Source organism: Hylobates moloch, unplaced genomic scaffold, assembly GCF_009828535.3.
Source record: "Hylobates moloch isolate HMO894 unplaced genomic scaffold, HMol_V3 SCAFFOLD_5, whole genome shotgun sequence".
NCBI classification, from domain to species: Eukaryota; Metazoa; Chordata; class Mammalia; order Primates; family Hylobatidae; genus Hylobates; species Hylobates moloch.
The window spans coordinates 91,913,416-91,935,665 of record NW_026652280.1 but is presented as its reverse complement, the minus strand read 5'-3'; the positions used below and the strand labels follow the sequence as shown (position 1 = coordinate 91,935,665).

Below are 22,250 nucleotides of genomic sequence, written 5' to 3'. Positions count from 1 at the left end.
GATATTACTTGAACCCAAATATGTGCATAGTTACTTATTTTATTTTCATATGCATATGAAAATATGTCAGTAGACATTTGAGTTATTTCCCATTGGTGGCATTTATGCATAATACTGCAATATATAAAAGACATAAATATTATACAGAAAACTACATCAAGCATAAATATACAACTTAATGACTTTCATAAAGCAAATAGTCATGCAACCACCACCAGCATCAGAAAACGGAACCTTCCCAGCAACCCAGAAGTTGCCCAACCTGTACTCAGATTTGTCAAATGCGTCGTTTTTCATTGTGATCACTCTATTTGTGTCTTGCAGAGAAAAGCAGTAACCAAATGGAAGATGTTGGTAATTGTGACTATGTTAAAATTGGAAACTTCTGTCTATAAAAAGATGCCACTAGGAGAGCGAAGAGGAAAGCCTCTGAGCAGAAGAAATTATCTGCACTGCGTAGAACCATCAGAGGACGTGGACACGCTGTCCTGAGAGAACCCCTAGAATCACGGAGAAACTGACAGCCCAGTAGGAAAGAAATGGTCAAGACACTGAAATAGTCATTTCACAAACAGGAAAACCAAATGGCCAGTCCGTGCACAGAAAAGACACTCGACTTCCTCACCCATCTGGGAAGCACAAACCAAAACCACTGCCAGATACTACCGCGTGTTCCCCTAAGTGGCAAAAATTAAAAAAAATAAAAAAAAAAAGACTGACAGCAGGTGCACTGGGGAGGAGATGAAACGGTGGGAACACACACTGCTGGGGGAGGCACAGCCACCTTGGAGGGCGGGCGTCGCCTGCTGAGGTGGAGGACCGGCAAACCTCATAATTCGGCAATCCCACCACTAAGACATGGGCTCTGGGGGCCCCAAGCAGCACGCAAAAGGATGCTCGCAGCAGTGGTGCCCCTAAATGCCAAGACGGAAACGGCCCAAGCGTGCGTCGGTGGTAAAATGGATATGTACACTGTGGTACATGATGCAATGGATGTCAGGCTGCAATGAAAATTCATAAGCACCCCAGTGAATCCCTGGGGGGTGACTCAGCGCAAAACACCAAGCACAAAAGAGTGCATGGCCCAGTTCCATTCATAAAAATTTCCAAAAGTCAGGAGCCTGTTTAACAGATGACGGCGCTAAGGGATGCACTCTTAGGTTGTAAAAATGTACACAAGGACTTGGAATTGATTGCTGGGTGTTGATCAGTCAGGGTGGTGGGTCCCAGCTGGGAAGGAAGGGGCGGTCAGAAGGACCCCCTGTCCAGAGGTCTGGACAAAGTGCTCTTTCTTGATATTTTATGGCTAAATTGATGGGTGATTGCTTTGTGAAGATTCATCAAGCTGTACATTTACTTTTAACTGACTTTGGGCACTATTCTGTGCGTCATATTTCACATTTAAGAAGCTTTTGTTTAAAGAAATCCTTTCTTTTCCATAGGTCATGAACAGCCCATTATTTTTGGCTTAAAGTCATCGTTACTGCTTTGAAAATAATCGATTTTCTCTGGCTGCTTTGAAGGCATTTTCCTCTGTGTCTCTGGTGCTGTGCAGTTTCGCTGTGATGTACTCAGCCGGGGATTTACTGTTCTATCCTGTGGGCTTCACTGGTCTCAAATTAGTGGGTTCATGGAGCTTATCAGCTGTGGGCCATTTTCAGATGCTGTTTCCAGTGACTACTTCTGCCTCTTCCACCATCATAGCTTCTCTGGCCAGACTCCCAGGAGCACATCTCCTGTCCTGGCTGCAAGCCGCCCCTGACCACCCCTGCAAAGCCTCCAGCTCAGCAGGTGGATGTGAAATAGGGGTGGGGAGGAGATTCCTGTCCCTTTTCTGTCTCAGAACAGTTCCCCTCTCTGCCCAGTCCCTGTCAAGGGCAGTTCCTCTCATCCTGAGGTCCAGTGCGATGGAGCTTGCCTCAGTGGGCCCTGTGGTTTGGGGGGGTCAGAGACTTCCCTGGCCCCTTGTGCCCCCATCCATCTGAGCTAGTCAGCTGCATGCTATGGGAGCAGGAGGACCCCAGGGAGCATATATTCCTGGTCTCTAAAGCCCCCATGGGACAGCTGAGTACATGCAATTAGGAAAGAATGTTATGCGGATTTCCAATGTCTAGAGAAGCGGCATCAAGCTCCACCACCTGCTGGAATGGGCAGTGGCTTGGCAAGGGCAGGGGAGCCTGGAGAGCTCTGGTCCACTGTGGTCATGGGAAAGGAGACTGGGGGATGACCCTATAGCACCTCCTTCCCAATGCACACACATCTTACACATGCACTGAGCCACACACAGCACACATACACAATACACACATGCACACAGTCACACACACATGCACACAGCCACACACAGCACATATACACAATACACACATGCACAGTCACATACATGCACACATGCACACACAACACACACACGTGCACATAGTCACACATATGCACATATACACAATACACACATGCACAGTCACACACACATGAACACAGCCACATGCAGCACATATACACACATGCACAGCCACACACATGCACACACATGTACACACAACTCACACACGTAGTCACACACATGCACACAGTCACAAACATGCACACATAACACATCCACACGCATGCATACACAGGTACACACAACACATACACATGCATGCACAGTCACACACAATCACACAAAGCACATTTACACACAGGCACACAGTCACACATGCACACACTTGTACACACAACACACACATGCACAGTCACACACATGCACACAGCGTGTTCATCACATGAAGTCACACACATGCAAACATGCACAGTCACATACATGCAAACATGTACACATAATACATGCATGCATATAGTCACACATGCAGTCACACACAACACATACATGCACACAGTCACATACACATGTACCACATACACAGACAAAAGCACACAGGCACACACACTGCACACACACATGAACACGTGTGCACACTGTCACACACATGCACAGTCACACGGACATGCAACATATATGCACACAGTCTCGCACACACACACACAGATGCACAGTGAGGCTCAGCCTTTACACTCCCCTCAGTCTTGATCCTTTATTTATTTATTTATTTATTTATTTGAGACAGGGTCTTGCTCTGTCACCCAGGCTGGAGTGGAGTGGTGCAATCATGGCTCACTGCAGCCTTGAGCTCCTGGGCACAAGCAATACTCCTGCTTCAGTCTCCCAAAGCACTCAGATTATAAGCATGAGCCACTGAACCCAGTCCCAATCCTTTTAAACTGGGCTGTTGGGCTGGGGTCCCAAGGGCAGTGACCAGGGCAGCATGGGGAGAGGGGAGGGCAGGGAAAGTCACCTGACTTCCAAAAGATACACAAATGTATGGAGACACACAGGGAGAAGGACAGAGAGAGAATGAGAGGGGGATTGATTCTTTCATTCATACAATGTTTATTGAATGTCAAATGTTTGCCAGGCACTGTGCAAAATCACATAAAAATGAGGCGGGAGGAGTGCAGTGGACAGGGAGCGCCAGCAGGTCAGGCATGAGTACAGACAGGCAAAGACACAGACTTCGAAGCCAGAGACCAGTGCCGGAGCTGATGCCTGCTTGCCTGCCTGCTGAGGGTGAGAATGCACCTGCTGTGGGGGCCTGACCTCACCGTGGACACCCACCACGGGAGCACCAGCCCTCCCCCGGTCCCCAGGGTGTGGAAGCCAGGGGCCTTTGTAGCCCCACATTGCCCGGAGTTGGATACAAACATCCCAAGAGCTAGGGATGCCTTTACTGGCTGGAAGGTGACCGTTCCATTTCCCCAACATGAACTCAGAAAGCTCCAGCCAGGCACAGGCACATCCCAGGGAAAAGCTGGCTGAGGGCTTCCCTAATGCAGGTGTGTTTCCTCCTGGCCCCTGTCCCAGGCAGCCACCAGCACTGGCACCAAAGGTTTAAGGAAAATAGGCAAAGAAAGCATTTGCCCCTCTACTTTCTTCCCTCCCAGGCATAACATGGGAGACACCTGGACACTGGGGTCGGCCTTAGCTGACCTCATGGCACAGGACCCAGGTGTCCCCTAGGTGCCCCAGGAACTAGAAACCAGGACCCTCTCTCTTCCAAGGCCCAGCAGCCTCTGCCATCATCTTCCGGCCCAGGCTCGTCCAGGAAGCCTCTGGGTCTAATGGTGCAAGCATCCGAAGTGCCCACAACCAGGCAGGCTGCCCACAGGCTCGGCAAGGCGTTCAGCCGCCCCTGGCACTTCTCCCACCATCCTCCAAGAGGCTCAATGACAGCTCCGTGCAGCCCCGCATCAGCCTCACAGCCCACTGCCTCCTGCCCTCCCATCCCACCACTGCCTGGGGTCAAGGGTCGGTGCTCAAGAGTCCCACATGGTCCCCACCCTGTCCCCTCTCCCAACTCTGACCCCCAAGCCCTCCCATTTTGAGGTCACACACTCCCCTGCCCTCTTCCCTGAGCACCCCCTCCACCTCCGCTTGGGCTGCACCCCAGGCCCATGGGCAGGTACTGGCCACCCTCCCTTCCTCTGCAGGTTTCTGGGTCAGGACTGTCAGCAGAATCTTGCTCGCTGCACTCCTGCCACGGCTGTGCCCTGTCCCCTGCGTCTGTCCCATCTGCCGCTGCTCAAAGTCCTCCCTTCCGAGGCACCCCACGTCTCCAGCCCAGAGGGCTCTCCTCTTCTCTGCTTGGCATCTCAGAGTACCAACATCTTCTTCTCCCTGGTTTCCTGCTGTTGGTACACAGCCCTCTCCACTGGGCTGTCCAAGTCAAGGGACAGGAGTCCTCCGGGCTTCTCCCCCACCTTACCTCCTAAACCAGTCAACCCCACTGCCTGCACAGCTGCCACACAGGTGCCCTGCTGTCCAGCCCTCTGCCGCCAGCCCCAGCCCAGGCTCAGCTCCCTCCACTTGCATCCACCTCTGTCCACTGGGCTTCCCTCCAAGCTGGCCTCGCTACCCCAGGGGGCACAAGCTTCCCAAAACATGAGGCACACGGCCATGCCCCTTCCCTGGGAAAGTTTGCCTGCCTTCCCACGGGATAGCGAGTCCTTCCCACTGTGCACCTGTGCTGTGGGATTTCCTGAGGTTTCCCAGACCAGTTGGGCCCCCACGGCGCAAGGCTCCACACCCACGGCCACTGCCTCGGCTTCTTCTCCATCTTCACCTCCCTGCCTCCTTCGTGTGCCTCGCCGACGCCCTGCGCTTTTCCTAGCACGCCCTCATCAGACTTGTCTTCAGGGCTGACTGGCACCCCCATGACTATGCCTGAGTTCCAAGGGGCAGAGCCCATCCCTGCATCCTGCCTCCCACGTTGCGGACTGCACATGCCGTGGGCCGTCAGGGCGCTGGCCTCGGCCTTTGAATGGCATCTTCAGTTCATTTTCACAGTGATTGTAGAAGTGAAAGGCCATTTTCCTATTTTACAGCTCAGGAGATGGGCACGAGAGAGGTAAAGGGGCCTGCCTGGGTACCAGAGCCCTCCAGGAGGGACAGGGGTTAGCCAGGGGTCTATCTTCTCTGCCTGCTGCTTCCTTCTGAGTGAATTTGTGGTTTCCTTTGCTCTGATTTGGCCAATGCAGGCAGCCGAGGCTGTGCCCTACCCCCTTGCATCCCCCCAGGAGGCTGCCTGACCCTCTAAGCGACTCGAGTTTGGGGTACCTCCACCAAATGCCCACCCTCCCTTTCACCATCTGGCACAGCTGTGATGGAGCAGATAGTCTCCTGCAGTCTGCTGGGACACAGCACCAGGGGCCCTGACCACCAGGCAGCTCCTGAAGGAGGCTTGCAAAGCCTCCAGACTTCTCCAGGCCCTGCCAGGGACACAAAGTAGAAGGCTGGGCTAGAGCTGCTTGGGTATTTCATTGAAAGTTCACAGACACAAGGGCTCTGAGCGGGGTCACAGCATGGAGGAGGCAGGGTCGGGGAGCATAGAGTGAGTCCTCTCATCCTGGGACAATTTTGCATAAGCCCTTCCTGCTAGGTGTCAGGTCCAAGGGGCCCCAGGAGCCTGGGAAGGGGCACGTGAGGGCAGGGACACAGACACTGGAAGCCAGGGTGCAGCAGCAAGGGGAGAAGCCCCCAGGCCCTAGACACAGGAAGGGCGGAGGCCAGGAGGCGGAGGGGGTGGGCTGAGGGCCAAGCTCACTGCCCCCTTGCTGTACTCAGCTTCTGATGGCCTTGCTGCCCAGTTCACAGCTCAAGGGGGCCCCAGGACAAGAAGCCCTGCCCTGCCGCAACCTCATGGGATCCTGCGTTTCAGGGACCATGAGAATAAACATGTCTCAGTGCTTGTCTCCGCCAGCGGCCGTGCCTGGTGGGCCTTAGTAGTCGGTAAGGGGGTACCGCAGGAAGATGAAGACGAGGATGATGCAGGAGGCTGCCAGGGCAGAACTGGTGATGTTGAACAGCCGGGCCGTCTTTGCATCCTCCACGGCTCCATTCAGGTCATTGAGAAGCTTCTTGTCTCGCACCTGAAGCCGGGAGGAGGACAGGAAATGGGCAGTCAGCCAGGGAGTAGGGCCTCGGAGCATCCAGGAGCCCAGCAGGGCCGGTGCCACAGTGCTCAGCACAATATCAGTGCCTTGTTTCCGAGAGCTGACGAATGAACGATGGTTCTATAGGAACATGTTCCTGCCCTGGGGCACTGTACACTGATGAACTTAGGGGCACGGGGGCATCATGTCTGAAACCTCTCAACCCTCAACTGGTTTATACAGTAGGTAAGATGTATTTATATAGAGAGAGAAAAGCAAATATGGTAAAATGTTAAAAAATTGGGGCAACTGGGTGAAGGATATAAAGAAATTCTTTGTTTTTTCTGTTTTGCAAGTTTTAAATGATTAAAATAAAAGAAGTTGGCCTCAGAGAGAATATGATTGGAGGATGGGGCGACACAACTGTTTCCTAATTTGATTGGTTCTGCCTCATTTAAAATTAACTGGGATGCCCTGAGGACGAGCGTTGTGCATTGGCAGGAGAGACAGCAGTCTCCAGGGCCTTTGGGGAGGGATATTAAGGTAAAGGGAGTGGGCTGGCACTCAGGAAGCCTTGGGGAGGCAGTGGACTGAGCTGGACTCATTTCCAAGAAGCAACATTCATTCAGAATGAGTTATAGGGCCCTCCCCTCCTCAGCACTCTTTCCTTCTATCACCTCCACAAATATGTGCATGTTTGCTGTAAGAAGAAACCAAGTTCTAGGATGAGGAAGAGAAGGAGAATGGGAAGAGAGGAAGAGAGGAAGGGGCAAAAAGTCTTTGCCTTAGTAGATTGGAGCTGGGCTGAAAGAAGGAAGGTGGACAGTAGATACTGGGGCTGACTAATGCCTGGATCCCTCAGTGCGCAGGTTAGGCAGGTGGACAGGAGACCCAGGTCGGAAGAGTGGACAGACAGGGGATGGATAGGTGGTCAGGGCGATGGGTGCATAATTGAGTGGAAGAATGGAAGCATAAATGGATTAGCCTCTGGGTGGATGGATGGAGAAGGCAGAATAGTGGAAAGAACAAAGGGAGAGGAGAGAAAAAAGAAGATAGAGGGAGTGGGGAAGGGAAAGAGAGAATGCAATTCAGTGGAGTGGAATGCAATGGAATGAAGTGGGGCAAAATGCAGTGAAGTGAAATAGAGTGGAGTGGATGGAATGGATGGAGTGGAGTGGAGTGAAGTGGATGGAATGGACGGAGTGAAGTGGATGGAATGGATGGAGTGGAGTGGATGGAATGGATGGAGTGGAGTGGATGGAATGGATGGAGTGGAGTGGATGGAATGGATGGAGTGGAGTGGATGGAATGGAGGGAGTGGAGTGGATGGAATGAATGGAGTGGAGTGGAGTGATGGAGTGGATGGAGTGAAGTGGAGTGGATGGAGTGATGTAGAGTGGATGGATGGAGTGGATGGAGTGATGGATGGAGTGGATGGATGGAGTACATGGAGTGAATGCAGTGGAGTGAAATAGAGTGGAGTGGATGGAGTGGAGTGGATGGAATCAATGGAGTGAATGCAGTGAAGTGGATGGAGTGGATGGAGTGAAGTGGATGGATGGAACGGATGGAGATGGAGTGGAGTGGATGGAATGGATGGAGTGGAGTGGATGGAATGGATGGAGTGGAGTGGATGGAATGGATGGAGTGGAGTGGATGGAATGGAGGGAGTGGAGTGAATGGAATGAATGGAGTGGAGTGGAGTGATGGAGTGGATGGAGTGAAGTAGAGTGGATGGATGGAGTGGATGGAGTGATGGATGGAGTGGATGGATGGAGTACATGGAGTGAATGCAGTGGAGTGAAATAGAGTGGAGTGGATGGAGTGGAGTGGATGGAATCAATGGAGTGAATGCAGTGAAGTGGATGGAGTGGATGGAGTGAAGTGGATGGATGGAACGGATGGAGTGGAGTGAATGGAATGGATGGAGTGGAGTGGAGTGATGGAGTGAATGCAGTGAAGTGGATGGAGTGGAGCGGATGGAATGGATGGAGTGGAGCAGATGGAATGGATGGAGTGGAGTGGATGGAATGGATGGAGTGAAATGGATGGAATGGATGGAGTGGAGTGGATGGAATGGATGGAGTGGAGTGGATGAAATGGATGGATGGAGTGAAGTGGATGGAGTGGAATGGATGGAGTAGGATGGCTTGGATGGAGTGGAGTGAATGGAATGGATGGAGTGGAGTCCATGGAATTGATGGAGTGGATGGAGTGGAGTGAGTGGAATGGATGGAGTGGATGGAGTGGAGTGGATGGAATGGATGGAGTGGAGTCAATGGAATGGATGGAGTGGAGTGAATGGAATGGATAGAGTGGATGGAGGGGAGTGAGTTGAATAGATGGAGTGGAGTCAATGGAGTGGAGCTGGAAAAAAAGTTGGAGAGGGAAGGGAAGGGAGGGAACAAGGGCGAGTGGGCAAGTAGGTGACTTGGAAGATAAATTGTACAGAACATGCTATCAAAATGGAGAGATTGAAGATGGGAAGAAGCAAGTATTGAGGAATCAGGGTAAGGAAGGAGGCAGGAAGAAAGTCTATGCTCTCATCGGGTTCTTATGCTAGTAGTTTTGGAGGAAACTACATCTGCATTGAAATTTGTATTCCTTTATAAGGACTGAATGTGTCACCCACTTATTGAGGTCTTATTTGATGCCTTTGCTAAAATAAAGTTGTACAACTTTCTCCAGAAAGAGCTATGACATCTTTTGTTAGACTTAGTCTTAGTCTATTTATTTTGCTTTTTATTATAATGTAAAAGTATATTTTAAAATTGTATGTCTAACTGATTTTGTATCCAGCTAAACTATCATATTGTACTAATTGACCACATGTTCTTAATAATAAATCATATCTACAGCAAATACTAGTAGTTCTATTTCCTCCTTGCAGTCTATTCCTAGACAGCACAGCATAGAGGTTAAAGCATAGATGCAGAAACACTGACTGGATTTCAATCCTGATTCTGCAGGTCATAGACTGTGCAGCCTTAGGCCAGCTAACAACTCACTCTTCTGCTCATTTCCTCATCTGTAACATGAAGATGACAACAGCGCTGCCTCCCAGGGTTGTGGGAAAGGCTTAATGAATTGATGGATGTGAAACTCCACCAGAGTGCCTGGGCCAAAGTAAGCTCCTCTCATGGAGGCAAAGAAGATTCCAGAGCGATCCCAGACAGCAGCGATGAGGACAAGCTGCTGAGTCTCATTCTTGACCTCAAGGTACCAGGAAGGATAATGCTCATCTTATCATTAGAGGTCTATGATTGCATTAGAATTTCCACAAGATAAATGTATTGTTTCCTTCTCTAATTCATTAATATGGTAGATTATATTTATTGATTTTCTTATACCAAGACAACTCTGAATTCCTAAAACAAACTTTTGGTCATGATTTCTTTGTTGGATACTTGGAATGAGGAATAACGTGGCAGAGGGAGGATGAAACACTGGGTGTCAAAAGCGGATGGAGTGGAGGGCAGGAGGCTGAGGCAGCAGGAGTATTGGGTGCATGGAAAATGGCGGCCATAGCTAAAGAAGATAGGGAAGAGGAGGGCAGGGGAGTGATCCCGTGATCGGGAAGGTGGGTGGATAGAGCTGAGGGGTTATACGGATGGAGACTGTGTGTATGGGACAGAGAAATGGATGTAGAAACTTGCGCTGGGTGGGGAGGAGGGCTGGATGGATATAAGAATGTACGTTGGATGAGTGGGACAGGCAGATAGCTGAATTTATGAATACAATGCTTCTTGATGTACAATGGGGCTACAGTCCAATAAACCCATCATAAGTTTAAAGTGTCATAAGTTAAAAGTTTCATACGCATTTTCGTGTGATGTGTTTTTCACAAGCCCGGTAAGCTGAGGAGCATACTGAGTGCCTATGGCTTTCCTGCCATTGTGAAGCTGAAAAAGCATACATCAAACCATCATAAGATGGGGACCGTCTGTATATGCTGGGTGGGGTAATAAGTGCACAGACGAACATATGAATGTATGTCCAAGTGGACAGATGGACATGCAAATGTATGCCACATGGGTGGGGCATCTGGGTAAGTGGGTAAGTGAATGGCTGCTGGATGGGAGGTGATGTGTGGATTACGTGAGAGCATGTTCAGTGGGCAAGACAGGCAAATAGGTGAATACACGAAAATGTGTGTTCACGTGTTCATGATGGCTTGGACCAGGGCAGCGGCAGAGAAGGTGATGAGACCCGGCCAACTTCTGGACATGTGTTGAAGGTGGAGCTGACAGTGTTTGCTGGGATCAGGCTTGCAGTGTGATAAAAAGAATGGAGTCCGGGCGCAGTGGCTCACACCTGTAATCCCAGCACTTTGGGAGGCCGAGGCGGTGGATCATGAGGTCGGGAGTTCAAGACCAGCCTGGCCAAGATGGTGAAACCCCATCTCTACTAAAAATACAAAAAAAATTAGCAGTGGCAGGCGCCTGTAATCCCAGCTACTCGGGAGGCTGAGGCAGGAGAATTGCTTGAACTCGGAAGGCAGAGGTTGCAGTGAGCTGAGATTGTGCCACTGCACTCCAGCCTGGGCTACAGAGTGAGACTCCGTGTCAAAAAAAAAAAAAAAAAAAAAAGGAAAAGAAAAAATAAAGAATGGAACTTCACGTGATTTGAATGAATGGACAGGTGGTTACAGGAATATAGGAACGGATGCCAGACTGGAAGGGCAGGTGCACAGATGGGTTTCCGAATGCACGCTGGATGGCTGGAGCAGGTCCATGGCTGGATATAGTAATGGATGCTAGATGGCTGGGACAGATCCATATGCTGAATGGGTGGAACAGGTAGATAAATGAATTTATGATGTGCTTTGGATGGGTAAGACTGGTGGATAATAGAAAGGAAGGAGGGTTGTTGATACAGTGTAGACCACTGGATGGTAGATGGGTAGACAGATTCATTAATCAATCAATCATCAATCAATATTTGCTTAGTGCCTGCTCTGAGTAGTTGCTGTTCTAGGTCCTGCGTATATCACAAGGAATAAAACAGTCTCTGTCCTTGCACAGCTTACATTGTAGGGAGAAGATACAGAAAATAAACGCAGTAAATAAGTAAAACATGTAATGTGCTCAATGTGCTAAAAAGAAACCTGAAGAGGCTCAGGGGAACAGAGAGTGCTGTAGGAGGTGCAAGTCTAGCTCGGTGGCCAAGGAAGACCTTGTGGGGTGGGAGATATTTGAGGAAAGGTCAGAAGAACGTGACAGACTCGGCCATGTGTTCATCTGCAGGGAGGCATGTCCTGGGAATATAGAGCTCTCTGTGCAGGGCCCAGTGCTTCTGAGGACTAGGTGCAGAGTAGGGGCAGCAGATCACAGAGAGAGAAGGGGAGGAAGTATGGTCCAAGGAGACCAGCCAGGAGCACGGTGCAGGCTCTGTGGGTGCTTTTTAGTCATTTAGAGCCGGAAAGATGAATGTGATATGACATATGTGAACGAGGTAGTGCTGGCCATTGTGCTAAGAAGATGGCGGAGGCCGGGCATGGTGGCTCACGCCTGTAATCCCAGCACTTTGGGAGGCCAAGGCAGGCAGATCATGAGGTCAGGAGTTCGAGATCAGCCTGACCAACAAGGTGAAACCCCGTCTCTACTAAAAATACAAAAATTAGCCAGGCATGGTAGTGTGCATCTGTAATCCCAGCTACTCGGGAGGCTGAGGCAGGAGAATCGCTTGAACTCAGGAGGTGAAGGTTGCAGTGAGCCAACATTGTGCCACTGCACTCCAGCCTGGGCAATAGAGCAAGACTCCATCTCAAAATAATAAAGAACAGATAGCTGAACAGGCAGAGAGAGGTGGATTGAATGGTCCAGGGGAGGGTGAGGGTGGCTTGGACCAGGGCAGCAGTGGTGAAGGTAGTGAGACCTGACCAGCTCCTGGACATGCATGGAAGGCGGAGCTGATGGTGTTTGCTGGGATCAGGTGTAGAGTGTGATAAACAGCATGGAACTTGACATGATCTCAAGGTTTTTGGGGCTTGATCAACTGAACAGGGAGTTGTAGAAGGCTGCAAAAGGAAGACTCGCTTAGCAGTTCGATTTCTGACATGTCAAGTTAGGGATGCCCTTTAGATATATAGCAGACACTTGGCATAGCAATTTGTGTGAGTCTGGAGTTCAAAGATGAGGTCTAGGGCAGAGATATAAATTTGAGAAGCATCAGCAAAAAGATGGCATTTAAAACTGATATAGTATGAACACATGTCCCCGCCGAATCTATGTTGCCGTGATCCCCAGTGTTGGAGAGGGCCTGGCGGGGGGTGTTTGGGTCATGCATGTAGATCTCATGGCTTGATGCTGTCCTCACCACAGTGAGTGAATTCCTGAGAGCTGGTTGCTTAAAAGTGTGAGGCGCCTCCCCCTTATCTCTCCCTTGCTCCCACTCTTGCCATGTGAGGTGCCTGCTCCCACTTTGCCCTCCACCATGACTGGAAGCCTCCTGAGGCTTCCCCAGAAGCAGATACCAGCACCATGCTGCCTGTACAGCCTACCGAACCATGAGCCAATTAAACCTCTTTTCTTATAAATTACTCTCTCTCAGGTATTTCTTTACAGCTGTGCAAGAATGGCCTAATACCAAAACCATGGGACTGGATGGGGCACCAAGGGAGTGAACATGAAGGAAGGAGAGGATGGAGGGCTGAGCCCTGGAGCCCTGCAGTGTCAGAAGGTTAGGCAGTCAAAAGCAATTAGGAAAGGGGCCTGAGAAGAGTGGGTCAAGAAGCAGGGAAGGCAAAGGGGGCACAAGGGTGCTGGATGGCGGAATGGGCTGAAAAGCACAAGCAGAGGTGGAGCATGGAAGATGGGGCAGCCATGTGGGTGCAGGGGTGATGGATGGTGCTGGATGGGTAGAGAAGAGGGAGGTGGAGAGCGGGAGAGAGAACAGGCTGACGGCTGGGAGTTGGGTGAGTCCATCGAAGCAAGGAAGGAAGGAAGGAAAATGGAAGGACATTCTGATGATGAATTGAGGGCTAGGTGGCCAGGCAGTTCTTCTATGACTGAATATTGGTGGATGACAGATGGGTGAATGTGTGAAGGAAAAAGAGTGGGGGTGGGTAGATGTGGGTACAGAGAGGAACTGGCTCTGGCTATAGAGATGGATGGAACAGGTCACTGGAGGAACAGGGGAGAGGAAACACAGGAATGGATGACATATAAATGGATGAAAGGGCAATGTTAGGGTCTGAATGTTTCTGTCCACCAAATTCCTGTATTGAAATGCTAACCCCTAAAGTGATGGTAGGAAGTGGGGCTCTTGAGAGGATTAGGTCATGCGTGGGATTGGCACTCTTATAAAAGGGGCCCCAGAGAGGCCCTTAGCCCTACTGGCAAATGAGGACACAGAAGTCGACAGCCTGCAACCCAGAAGAGGGTCCTGATCAGAACCTGACCATGCTGGCACCCTGATCTCAGACTTCCAGCCTCCAGAACAGTGAGAAGTAAATACCCAGTGTTTATAAACCAACTAATCTATGATAATTCGTTAGAGCAGGCTGGACAGGCTCACGCCACTCAACTTGGAGGCACGTGAACAGGATACATGAATAAAGCCAAGGAAGGAAAGGCGGGATGGTTGTGCCTGGAAGGCCAGATGGGCAATGAGATGAATGGTGGGGTGGGTGGACACATGCCTGAGAGGAAACAAAGAGAGAATGGAAATTTTATGGCTGAATGATTAGCTATATTGGTAAAGCAGGTAGGCGGATGGTAGAAAGAATGAAGGGGATAGAAGGGGAGAATGCATGGCCGAAAAGTGGGGCAAAAGAAAGGAAAAGAAAAAAATGAGAGGGAAAAGAACGTGAGAAATTGATGCATGAGCAGTTAGAGACAGGGTGGATGAGGAGGGAGGGAATAGAGAAAGTGACAGTGGCTGGATTGTGCTGACAGATGGGGTGAGCTGAGGCACGCTGAGTATGAAGGAGGCACTCAGTGAATGGGTGAGTGTGACTCAGTTAGGGGAGCAGCAGGAGGAAGGGCGGGTGGATGTCTTGAAGGGTGAATAGATGTGTTGCCATATGAGGTCACAGGATGGAGGGATGTTTGGGTCTATTGACAGGTAGGGCTGGGAAGGAAAGTGGGCAATTACTGAGAAAGTGAGACTAGATGAATAGTTTAGTGGGTTGATGCATAAGGTTGGTGGGGACAGGATGGGAGAGCAGGGCAGGGAGGGGAGCCTGAATGATCATATGTGAACACAGGTGGATGGAAGTTTGGGTGGCTATTTGGAGGGGTTGAAGGGAATGTGGGAGGATGAATTGAATATAAGTTTGGATGGATGGACAGAGAGAGGATGGACAGATGATGGTTGGATGGATGGACAGATGGAGGATGGATGGATGGAGGATGGATGGATAGATGGATGGAGGATGGACAGAGGGACGATGGATGGATGGACAGATGGATGGATGGATGAAACATGGATGGATGGATGGAGGGTGGATGGATGGATGGATGGATGGAGGATGGATGGAGGGTGGATGGATGGATGGATGGAGGATGGATGGAGGATGGATGGATAGATGGATGGAGGATGAATAGATGGATGGATGGATGGATGGATATGGATGGATGGACAGATGGAGGATGGATGGATCAACAGATGAAGAATGGACAGATGGAAGATGGATGGATGGAGGATGGACAGATGGAGGATGGGTGGATGAATGGAGGATGGATAGACAGATGGATGGAGGGTAGATGGATAGATGGATGGAGGATGGATGGATGGACGGACGGATGGATAGATGAAGGACAGATGGAGGATGGCTGAATGGAGGATGGCTGAATGGAGGATGGATAGATGGACAGATGGATGGAGGATGGATGGATGGAAGATGGATGAATGATAGACGGAGGGAGGATGGGAAAGATAAATGTGTGATGCTGATATTCAGAAAGGAGTGAGTGGGCTAGTGTGTACATCCAAAACCAGTTCCTCCTCTCCCATCCCCATCCCCAGCTCACAAGCTCTCCCACCTGGACCACCACACTGGGACTTGAACCTTCTGCCTCGAGGCTTGTCTTGTCCCCTTCCCCTACACTGGTTGCAGATTTCATGGCACTGATCATATCCTTCTCTTCCACGTCTCCTACAGATGAGAGCCCAGCCCCTCATGAGGTTTTCAAACCCCTCACCGCACTGCCTCAGGCACTCTTCCAGGAAAGTCTTCCATTTCCCATTGAGGACAGGGGCCTTGCCGACCCCCTAGACTGCCCCACCTATGTGTCTTAGTTTATGCCATTTTCCCCGCCTGAAACACCTTTCCCCTCACCAAGCTTCAAGGCCCAGTGAAATTGCTGCCTCCTCCTAGAGATCCTCCAGCCTCACCCCAAACTGGGAATGAAGTATTCCTTTTCTGAAACACTGTGGTGCTTCTTCCATCTCATCATGTGTCCTCTGTCCACCCACCCATTAGACCAACATGTCTTGACCCATCTGTTGGCCAGCTCTGCCTTGGGCACAGATTGGCTGGGGTGAGCAGATGTGGCTGGGGCAGGACTGCCTCTGTAGGCTTTGCATAAGAGAGACCCAGATCTCACAAAAGCTCTCCAGGTTGAGGATGTGCACCTGCAAACCAGGACATGCACATCGCTCACATCACATTTGCCGAGTGACCGGGGCGGGGAACTGCTGAGGCCAGAAGGGTTAAAAACGCGGCTTGGATGCTGAGATGAGACGTTTGGCCATCATCCAGCTGACCGCGGGAGCCAGTGGTCATCAGGAGGCAGCGTGTGGAGGCGGCATGAATGGAGAATTGACTTTTTGTATCTCTGCCTTCCCTGGACACCAGGCTGTGCAAAATAAGGCTTCAATCTCTGCGCTGCAGATCCAGCCTGCGTTGAGCTGAATTGGCCCATGTGGGTGGGGGGTGGACGGATGGCTGGACGGGTGGATGGACACGTGGGGGCAGGCAAGGACACACTGTCTAGTTCATACCACTGCATGCGGGTCTCCGCCCTGCTCACGTGTGCTGGCTTGAATGTTGTTTTGTTTCTATTTGTTTTGTGAACAGATGAGGGAACAGGGGCTCAGCGAGGCAAGATGGCTTGTCTGTCCCAAGAGCGCGGATTTTAGCCAAGACCTTCTGAACCCAGGTCCGCCCCGTACCCTTGGTGTAGGGTGCAGGTCAGGAGACCTGCAGCTGGGTGACCAGATGGATGCATTCCCAGGCGTAGGGTCCACAGCCAGCCAGTTCCGTCCTCCCTTCTGCCCAGGATGGAGACAGCTCACCTTGCACCCACTCCCAGGTATGCCCCAAAGCCACTCTGCCCTGGCTGCCCCCGCCCACCGCAGGAAGGACACAGGAGGAGCAGGCCTGGGAGGAGGTGTAATGAGCCGTCCCTGACCCTCAGAAGGGCCAACCTCACACCACCCCCAACCCCTCCAGAAACCCGGCACCATCCAGAAATCCCTGACCTACCTACAACCCGAGCCAGATGGGCCTGCCCCATGCCAGCCGGCCAGCCACAGCCTGAGCCAAGCGGGAGGAGGGACAGCTTCCGGACAGGAGCCCAGGCAGCCAGACCCATGTCCGCAGGCTGTTGGCAGGGCACAGAGAGAGGGGAGGCAGAGCTCCACCAGCTGCAGCTACAGCCCCCCAACACTGGAGCTCTCTGCTCAGGATTGGTCCGGGGAGCCACAGCTGGAGCTGGTCGGAGGCATGACCCCCAATTGCAGGGGCCTCTTTCCTTTGTTGCTTCTACACACATGCGCGTGCGCACGTGTGAGCACACACGCACGCAGAAACATATACTCACCACACATGCACACATGCTCTCATACACTTGTGCACACACATTTACACATACCATGCACACTCACATATGATTACACACACATGCACACTCAGGTACATACACACGTCACACATGCACACACTTGTGCACACACATTTACATGAACCACACACGTGTGATTACACACATGCACACTCAGGTACATACAGCACACAGGCACACACCCTCACACTTGTGTACACACATTTACACGTGCCATGCACACTCGTGCGATTACACACACATACACACATCAGGTACATACAGCACACATGCACACACCCTCACACACTTGTGGACACACATTTATACGTGCCATGCACACTCACGTGTGAGTACACACACGCACACTCAGGTACATACAGACAGCACACAGGCACATATCCTCACACATTTGTGCACACACATTTACACGTGCCATGTACACACGTGTGATTACACACACGTGCACACTCAGGTACGTATAGACAGCACACAGGCACACCCCTCACACACACTTGAGCACACATATTTACATGTGCCATGCACACTCACATGTGATTACACACACGTGCACACTCAGGTACATACAGACAGCACACAGGCACAAACACCCTCAAACACTTGTGCACACACATTTACACGTGCCATGCACACTCGTGTGATTACACACACGTGCACACTCAGGTACATACAGACAACACACAGGCACACACACCCTCACACACTTGTGCACACACATTTACATGTGCCATGCACACACACGTGTGATTACACACGTGCACACACTCAGGTACATACAGCACACATGCACATACCCTCGCACATTGTGCACACACATTTACACACCCTGCACACACATGCAATTACACACATGCACACAGATACATACACCACACATGCACACACGCCCTCACACACTTGTGCACACACATTTACACACACCATGTGCACCCACGTGATTACATACACATGCACACATATGCATGCACGTGTACACACACGCAAATACACTCATGCCTACACACTCATACACATGCACACACACGCACACACAAAAATATATGTACACACTCATGCACACAATGCATTCACATGCACACATACAGTTACACTCACAGTACACACCCACTTATGCAATTACATGTGAGTACACACACTGGCACGTTGCTGGCTCACACACAGGCCCCTGTGTCAGAGCCCAGGGATGGGTCCGCAGGCCCGAGGTTGAAGGTGCCCGTGCCAGTGGGCAACACAAGGGTTGGCAATGATGATGAGTCAGGAGCAGGACGGGAAAGCTGACCGCAGTTGCGATGCCGGGCGGGGTGGGGCTCGAGCTCAAGGATGGAGCAGAGGCGAAGCTGGCCAGGCGTTCTTCCTCCCAGCCAGCCTCTGCCCAGTCTCTTCTCTCCCTGCATCCCCTGTCTTCTCCCCCACCCGGCAGGGCAGCTGCATTGGTGGAGTACATCTGGCCTTGGCCACTCAAGTCTGAGCTGGGGAAATGTGATGATCGGGCTAAACGTGAGCCAAGCCCTTCCTTCCGGTGTGTGGGGGTGGGGAGGAGGGCACTGGGGCCTGCTCTCACTCTCACGCTCCCTTCCCCAGGAAGGGCTCCAGCACCAGATACATTTATACGGGGCTGCCCCCCTCACTGTGAGCCCATCACAGCCTCCCTCCCACCATCTCCGTCCCTACTGCTCCACCTTGTCCTCAGGGGGACAGGGTCATGTCTGCCCAGCACCTGCTCTGCTACCAGTCAGCTCTTCTCGCTGCACTGAGGTGATTCTGGAAGTCATGCCCTCTCAGGGTGGGGGCTGGGGAGGTGCAGGACCTGTTTACACCCCTCTTCCCTGGGCTGCCCTGGCCACCCAGGACTGGTCTCTGTGCAGGGCTTGGCAGAGCTGTGTAAGCACCTGCCCTTGGGCTCCGGGTGAGGAGGATAAGAAGGTGGCCCCTCTTCCTTTCCATAGGGGTAGGATTCCAAGCCCTCTTCAGCCCCATGCTGGCCCCATCCCTGTACACGGAGAAGTGGCTGCTGCCCAGGTCTACGTCTCATGTCCCCTGAGTCCGAGCAACGCCCCCCAACCCCCGCTCCCAGCCCCTCCTACAGGTTCCGCTGAGCTGGCCGAGCAGAAAGCCAGGCCCTGATGGCTAGGGAGAGGGAAGGGTAGACCCTTGCCCGCCCAGACCTAGCCAGTACCCCGACCTATCTGGGACCCACGATCAGGACCCCTCACTGTCCTTTGATCCTTTGGCCCCTCAGCTGCACCTGCTCTACCCGTGTGCTCCCCTGAGAGGGAGAGGGGCCGAACGCCGCCAGCCAGGGACTGTCCGGCCGGCACCACCTCTCCAGCCCGCCCTTGTCCCCTGCCACCGCCCGGGCTCACTTTGAGGGAATAGGCCAAGGCGATGAAGCCCAGGCAGCAGAAGTTGAGGTAGACGAAGTTGAAGATGGACCACAGATAATAGTCGTTCACCTCGGTGGTGTCCGGGTAGACCTCGATGACGGTCGTGGGGTTGGTCATCGTCTTCTTCTCGGCTAGGTGCTTGCAGGCGGGGGGCGCGCCGGCAGCCCGCACGCTGTCAGTCTTGCTGCTCTTGGACTCCATGGGGAACAGTGTGGGCGCCATCGGGGGAGAGGCCGAGGGCTCAGGGGCAGGGGCCGCTGGAGCCTGCAGGGCAGGGGGCTTGGACACGCAAGCGAAGCAGCCCTTGGGCGAACCTGCGGGGGGCCTCGGGATCCAGAAGGCCCCGTCCAGGGGGACTCGGGCTTCCTGGGCGCCGTCCGTGGTGCTGGCCGGGGCTCCCAGCGGGGCTGGGCACTGGCCGGGGCCCTGGGCCTGGAGAGGAGAAAGTGAGAGCGAGCTGGGCCCGGCCCACCGGCCAGCACCCACCCTCATGCCCGGCAGCCCCGAGAACAGCCCCAGTGGAGACGGAGATCCCTGCGGGGGCCGCCAGCTGCCAGCCTGCCACCTGCCTCCCCCACCCGCCCCAGGCCTCGGCGGCCACGGACGATGCCAAAGCCCTTCGCAGCAGCCTTGGCAGGGACCTGGGGCTTTCATCACTTTGCCATCTGCGCACAAACACTCACCCACTGACACGCACAACAGCACCCCCCGCCCCGAAGCACACCAACGCTGAGACTGACACTGTTACAAAACACAGAGCGCCCCAGCACCCCAAACAACCCCGCACACATGGGTCGCCGGACCCACAGCGACGCTGCCTCAGCCGCCAACCGGCAGAGCTAGCAGAGCGGCCAAAGCACCTGCCCACGGCGCCCGCGGACACCCGATACCGCCACGGGCACTGCCACGGACGGGCTCCACCGCGGGCTCTCCAGACCCCGGGCGCACCCGCGGGCGCGCTCAGAGCCATTGACGAGTAAACAACTCCCCACACAAGGCGACGCAGGCTCAGCCACGAGCACCGAAAACCGGCACAGGTGCGGGGTCTCCAACTCGTGCGCACCGCCCCCCACCTCCAACCTGGGCACCCCAAGCGCGCACACTTGCCCGGAGCCACGCACCCCCGGGCCATACACAGACGCACAATGACAGGCTGCGAAACGAACACTTCTCCAACGAGGCACCAAGTCGCTCGCGCTCTGCGCCACCCCGCGTGCCCAGCTCCCGTGCGGCGCGCGCCGGGGGGTCTGCGGCCGAGGCTCTGCGGCCCCCAGCCCGACCCGGGTCTGCCGCAGCCGCCCGGACGGCGCCTCCTCACCTACAAGCGACTCCTCGGCGCGCGGCCGGACCCCCTGAGCCTCGGTGCGCGCCTCCTTCCGCCGTCCCGCGGGCCGCTGTCTGTCCACTGATCCGCGTCCCAGCGGCCCAACCTTGAGGGTGTGGGGAGCGCGCGGGGCTCGGCGGCGGCGCCGCTGCCTCCCCCGCCGCCTCCGCTCCCTCCGCAGCGCTAGACCGGCCGCGCGGCTGCAGCCCAGAGCCTGACTCACGGCGGCGGCGGCGGCGGCGGCGGGCATAGCCACATCCCCGCCTCCCGCCTCCTCCTGCTGGGAGGGTGGGGGCCACGGGCCTGGCCGGAAACCGCGACCCTGGGGAGTTGCAAGGTCCCACAGGGGTGGGACCCCTACAGCCTCCGACCAGGGTGCCTGCTCCACCTCCATCTCCCCGGACCCACTGAGCCTTCCTCCCCGCCCCATCCGGCCCCATCCCTCTCGCGGAGCCCCCAGCCCCGTGGAAGACTGGCCGCTCCCGGAACCCTCCCCATCTGCCTCCCCAAGAGAGACCCTCTTCCTCTTTCCACTCTCCCCATGGCGCTCCACCCCAGCGCTGGGCCCTGCTGCCTCCAGGGACCCCCGCCCCTGGGTCCTGCCCTTCTGGCCTGTTGACTCTCAGTTCCAGCAGCTCAGTCCCCTCCTGACGAAGCTCCAGTCCCCCGAGCCCCAGCAGGCCCCCTACCTGACTGCCTGTCTCTGCCCCATCCTGTCCCTAACCAAGTCCCCAAGGTCCCCAAGACCACCCTCCAGTCCCTTCCCTCCTTAGCCCACCAAGTCCAAGCCGTCTGGTAAGTTTCAGCACCCCCTACTCTGTTCCTTCCTGGCTGAGCCCACTCCTGCCCATCGGAGCTCCTGCCCCTTTTCCTGGAGTCTGACATCACCCAGCCGGGGCCCCACTCCAGTTCACTCCGAGAGTCTGGGAGAATGTGGCCTCTCCTGCACAGACCCCAGGGCATGCTCCCTCTGCTCGCAGGGCAAAGTGTCCCATTCTGAGCTCTGGTCCCGTGCTGAGGTCCTGGCTGCTAAGGACACATATCTCCCTGGAGGCTGGTTCACTCACCTGCCCACAGCCTCTCTGTGATCCCTACTAGCCCTTCTGAGCCTGGTCCCCTGAGGATACTTTGTTCCCTGTGAATCATTTTTCCTAACCGATGCCTGTCCTCTCAGCCTCAGCCGCCTCCACTACCCCACCACATCCTCACTCTCACGGTATGCTTGACCCCAACTGGTCTTCCATCCCCGTAACAGTCCCCATGAGTCCTTCCCCATGGAGAAAA

The 22,250-nt window shown here is 53.6% G+C and overlaps 1 protein-coding gene across 1 annotated transcript; it reads right to left on the bottom strand.

Moving 5' to 3' along the window:
- Nucleotides 1-27: 27 nt before the first annotated feature.
- On the bottom strand, nucleotides 28-21,360 carry IFITM10 (interferon induced transmembrane protein 10). Its single transcript, XM_058439711.1, has 4 exons — nucleotides 21,073-21,360; nucleotides 20,787-20,960; nucleotides 19,622-20,074; nucleotides 28-6,465 (listed from the first exon to the last, which is right to left on the bottom strand). Exons 1-4 carry the CDS (start codon nucleotides 21,358-21,360, stop codon nucleotides 6,316-6,318), a joined length of 1,065 nt encoding a protein of 354 aa, XP_058295694.1. The 3' UTR covers nucleotides 28-6,315.
- Nucleotides 21,361-22,250: the final 890 nt, after the last annotated feature.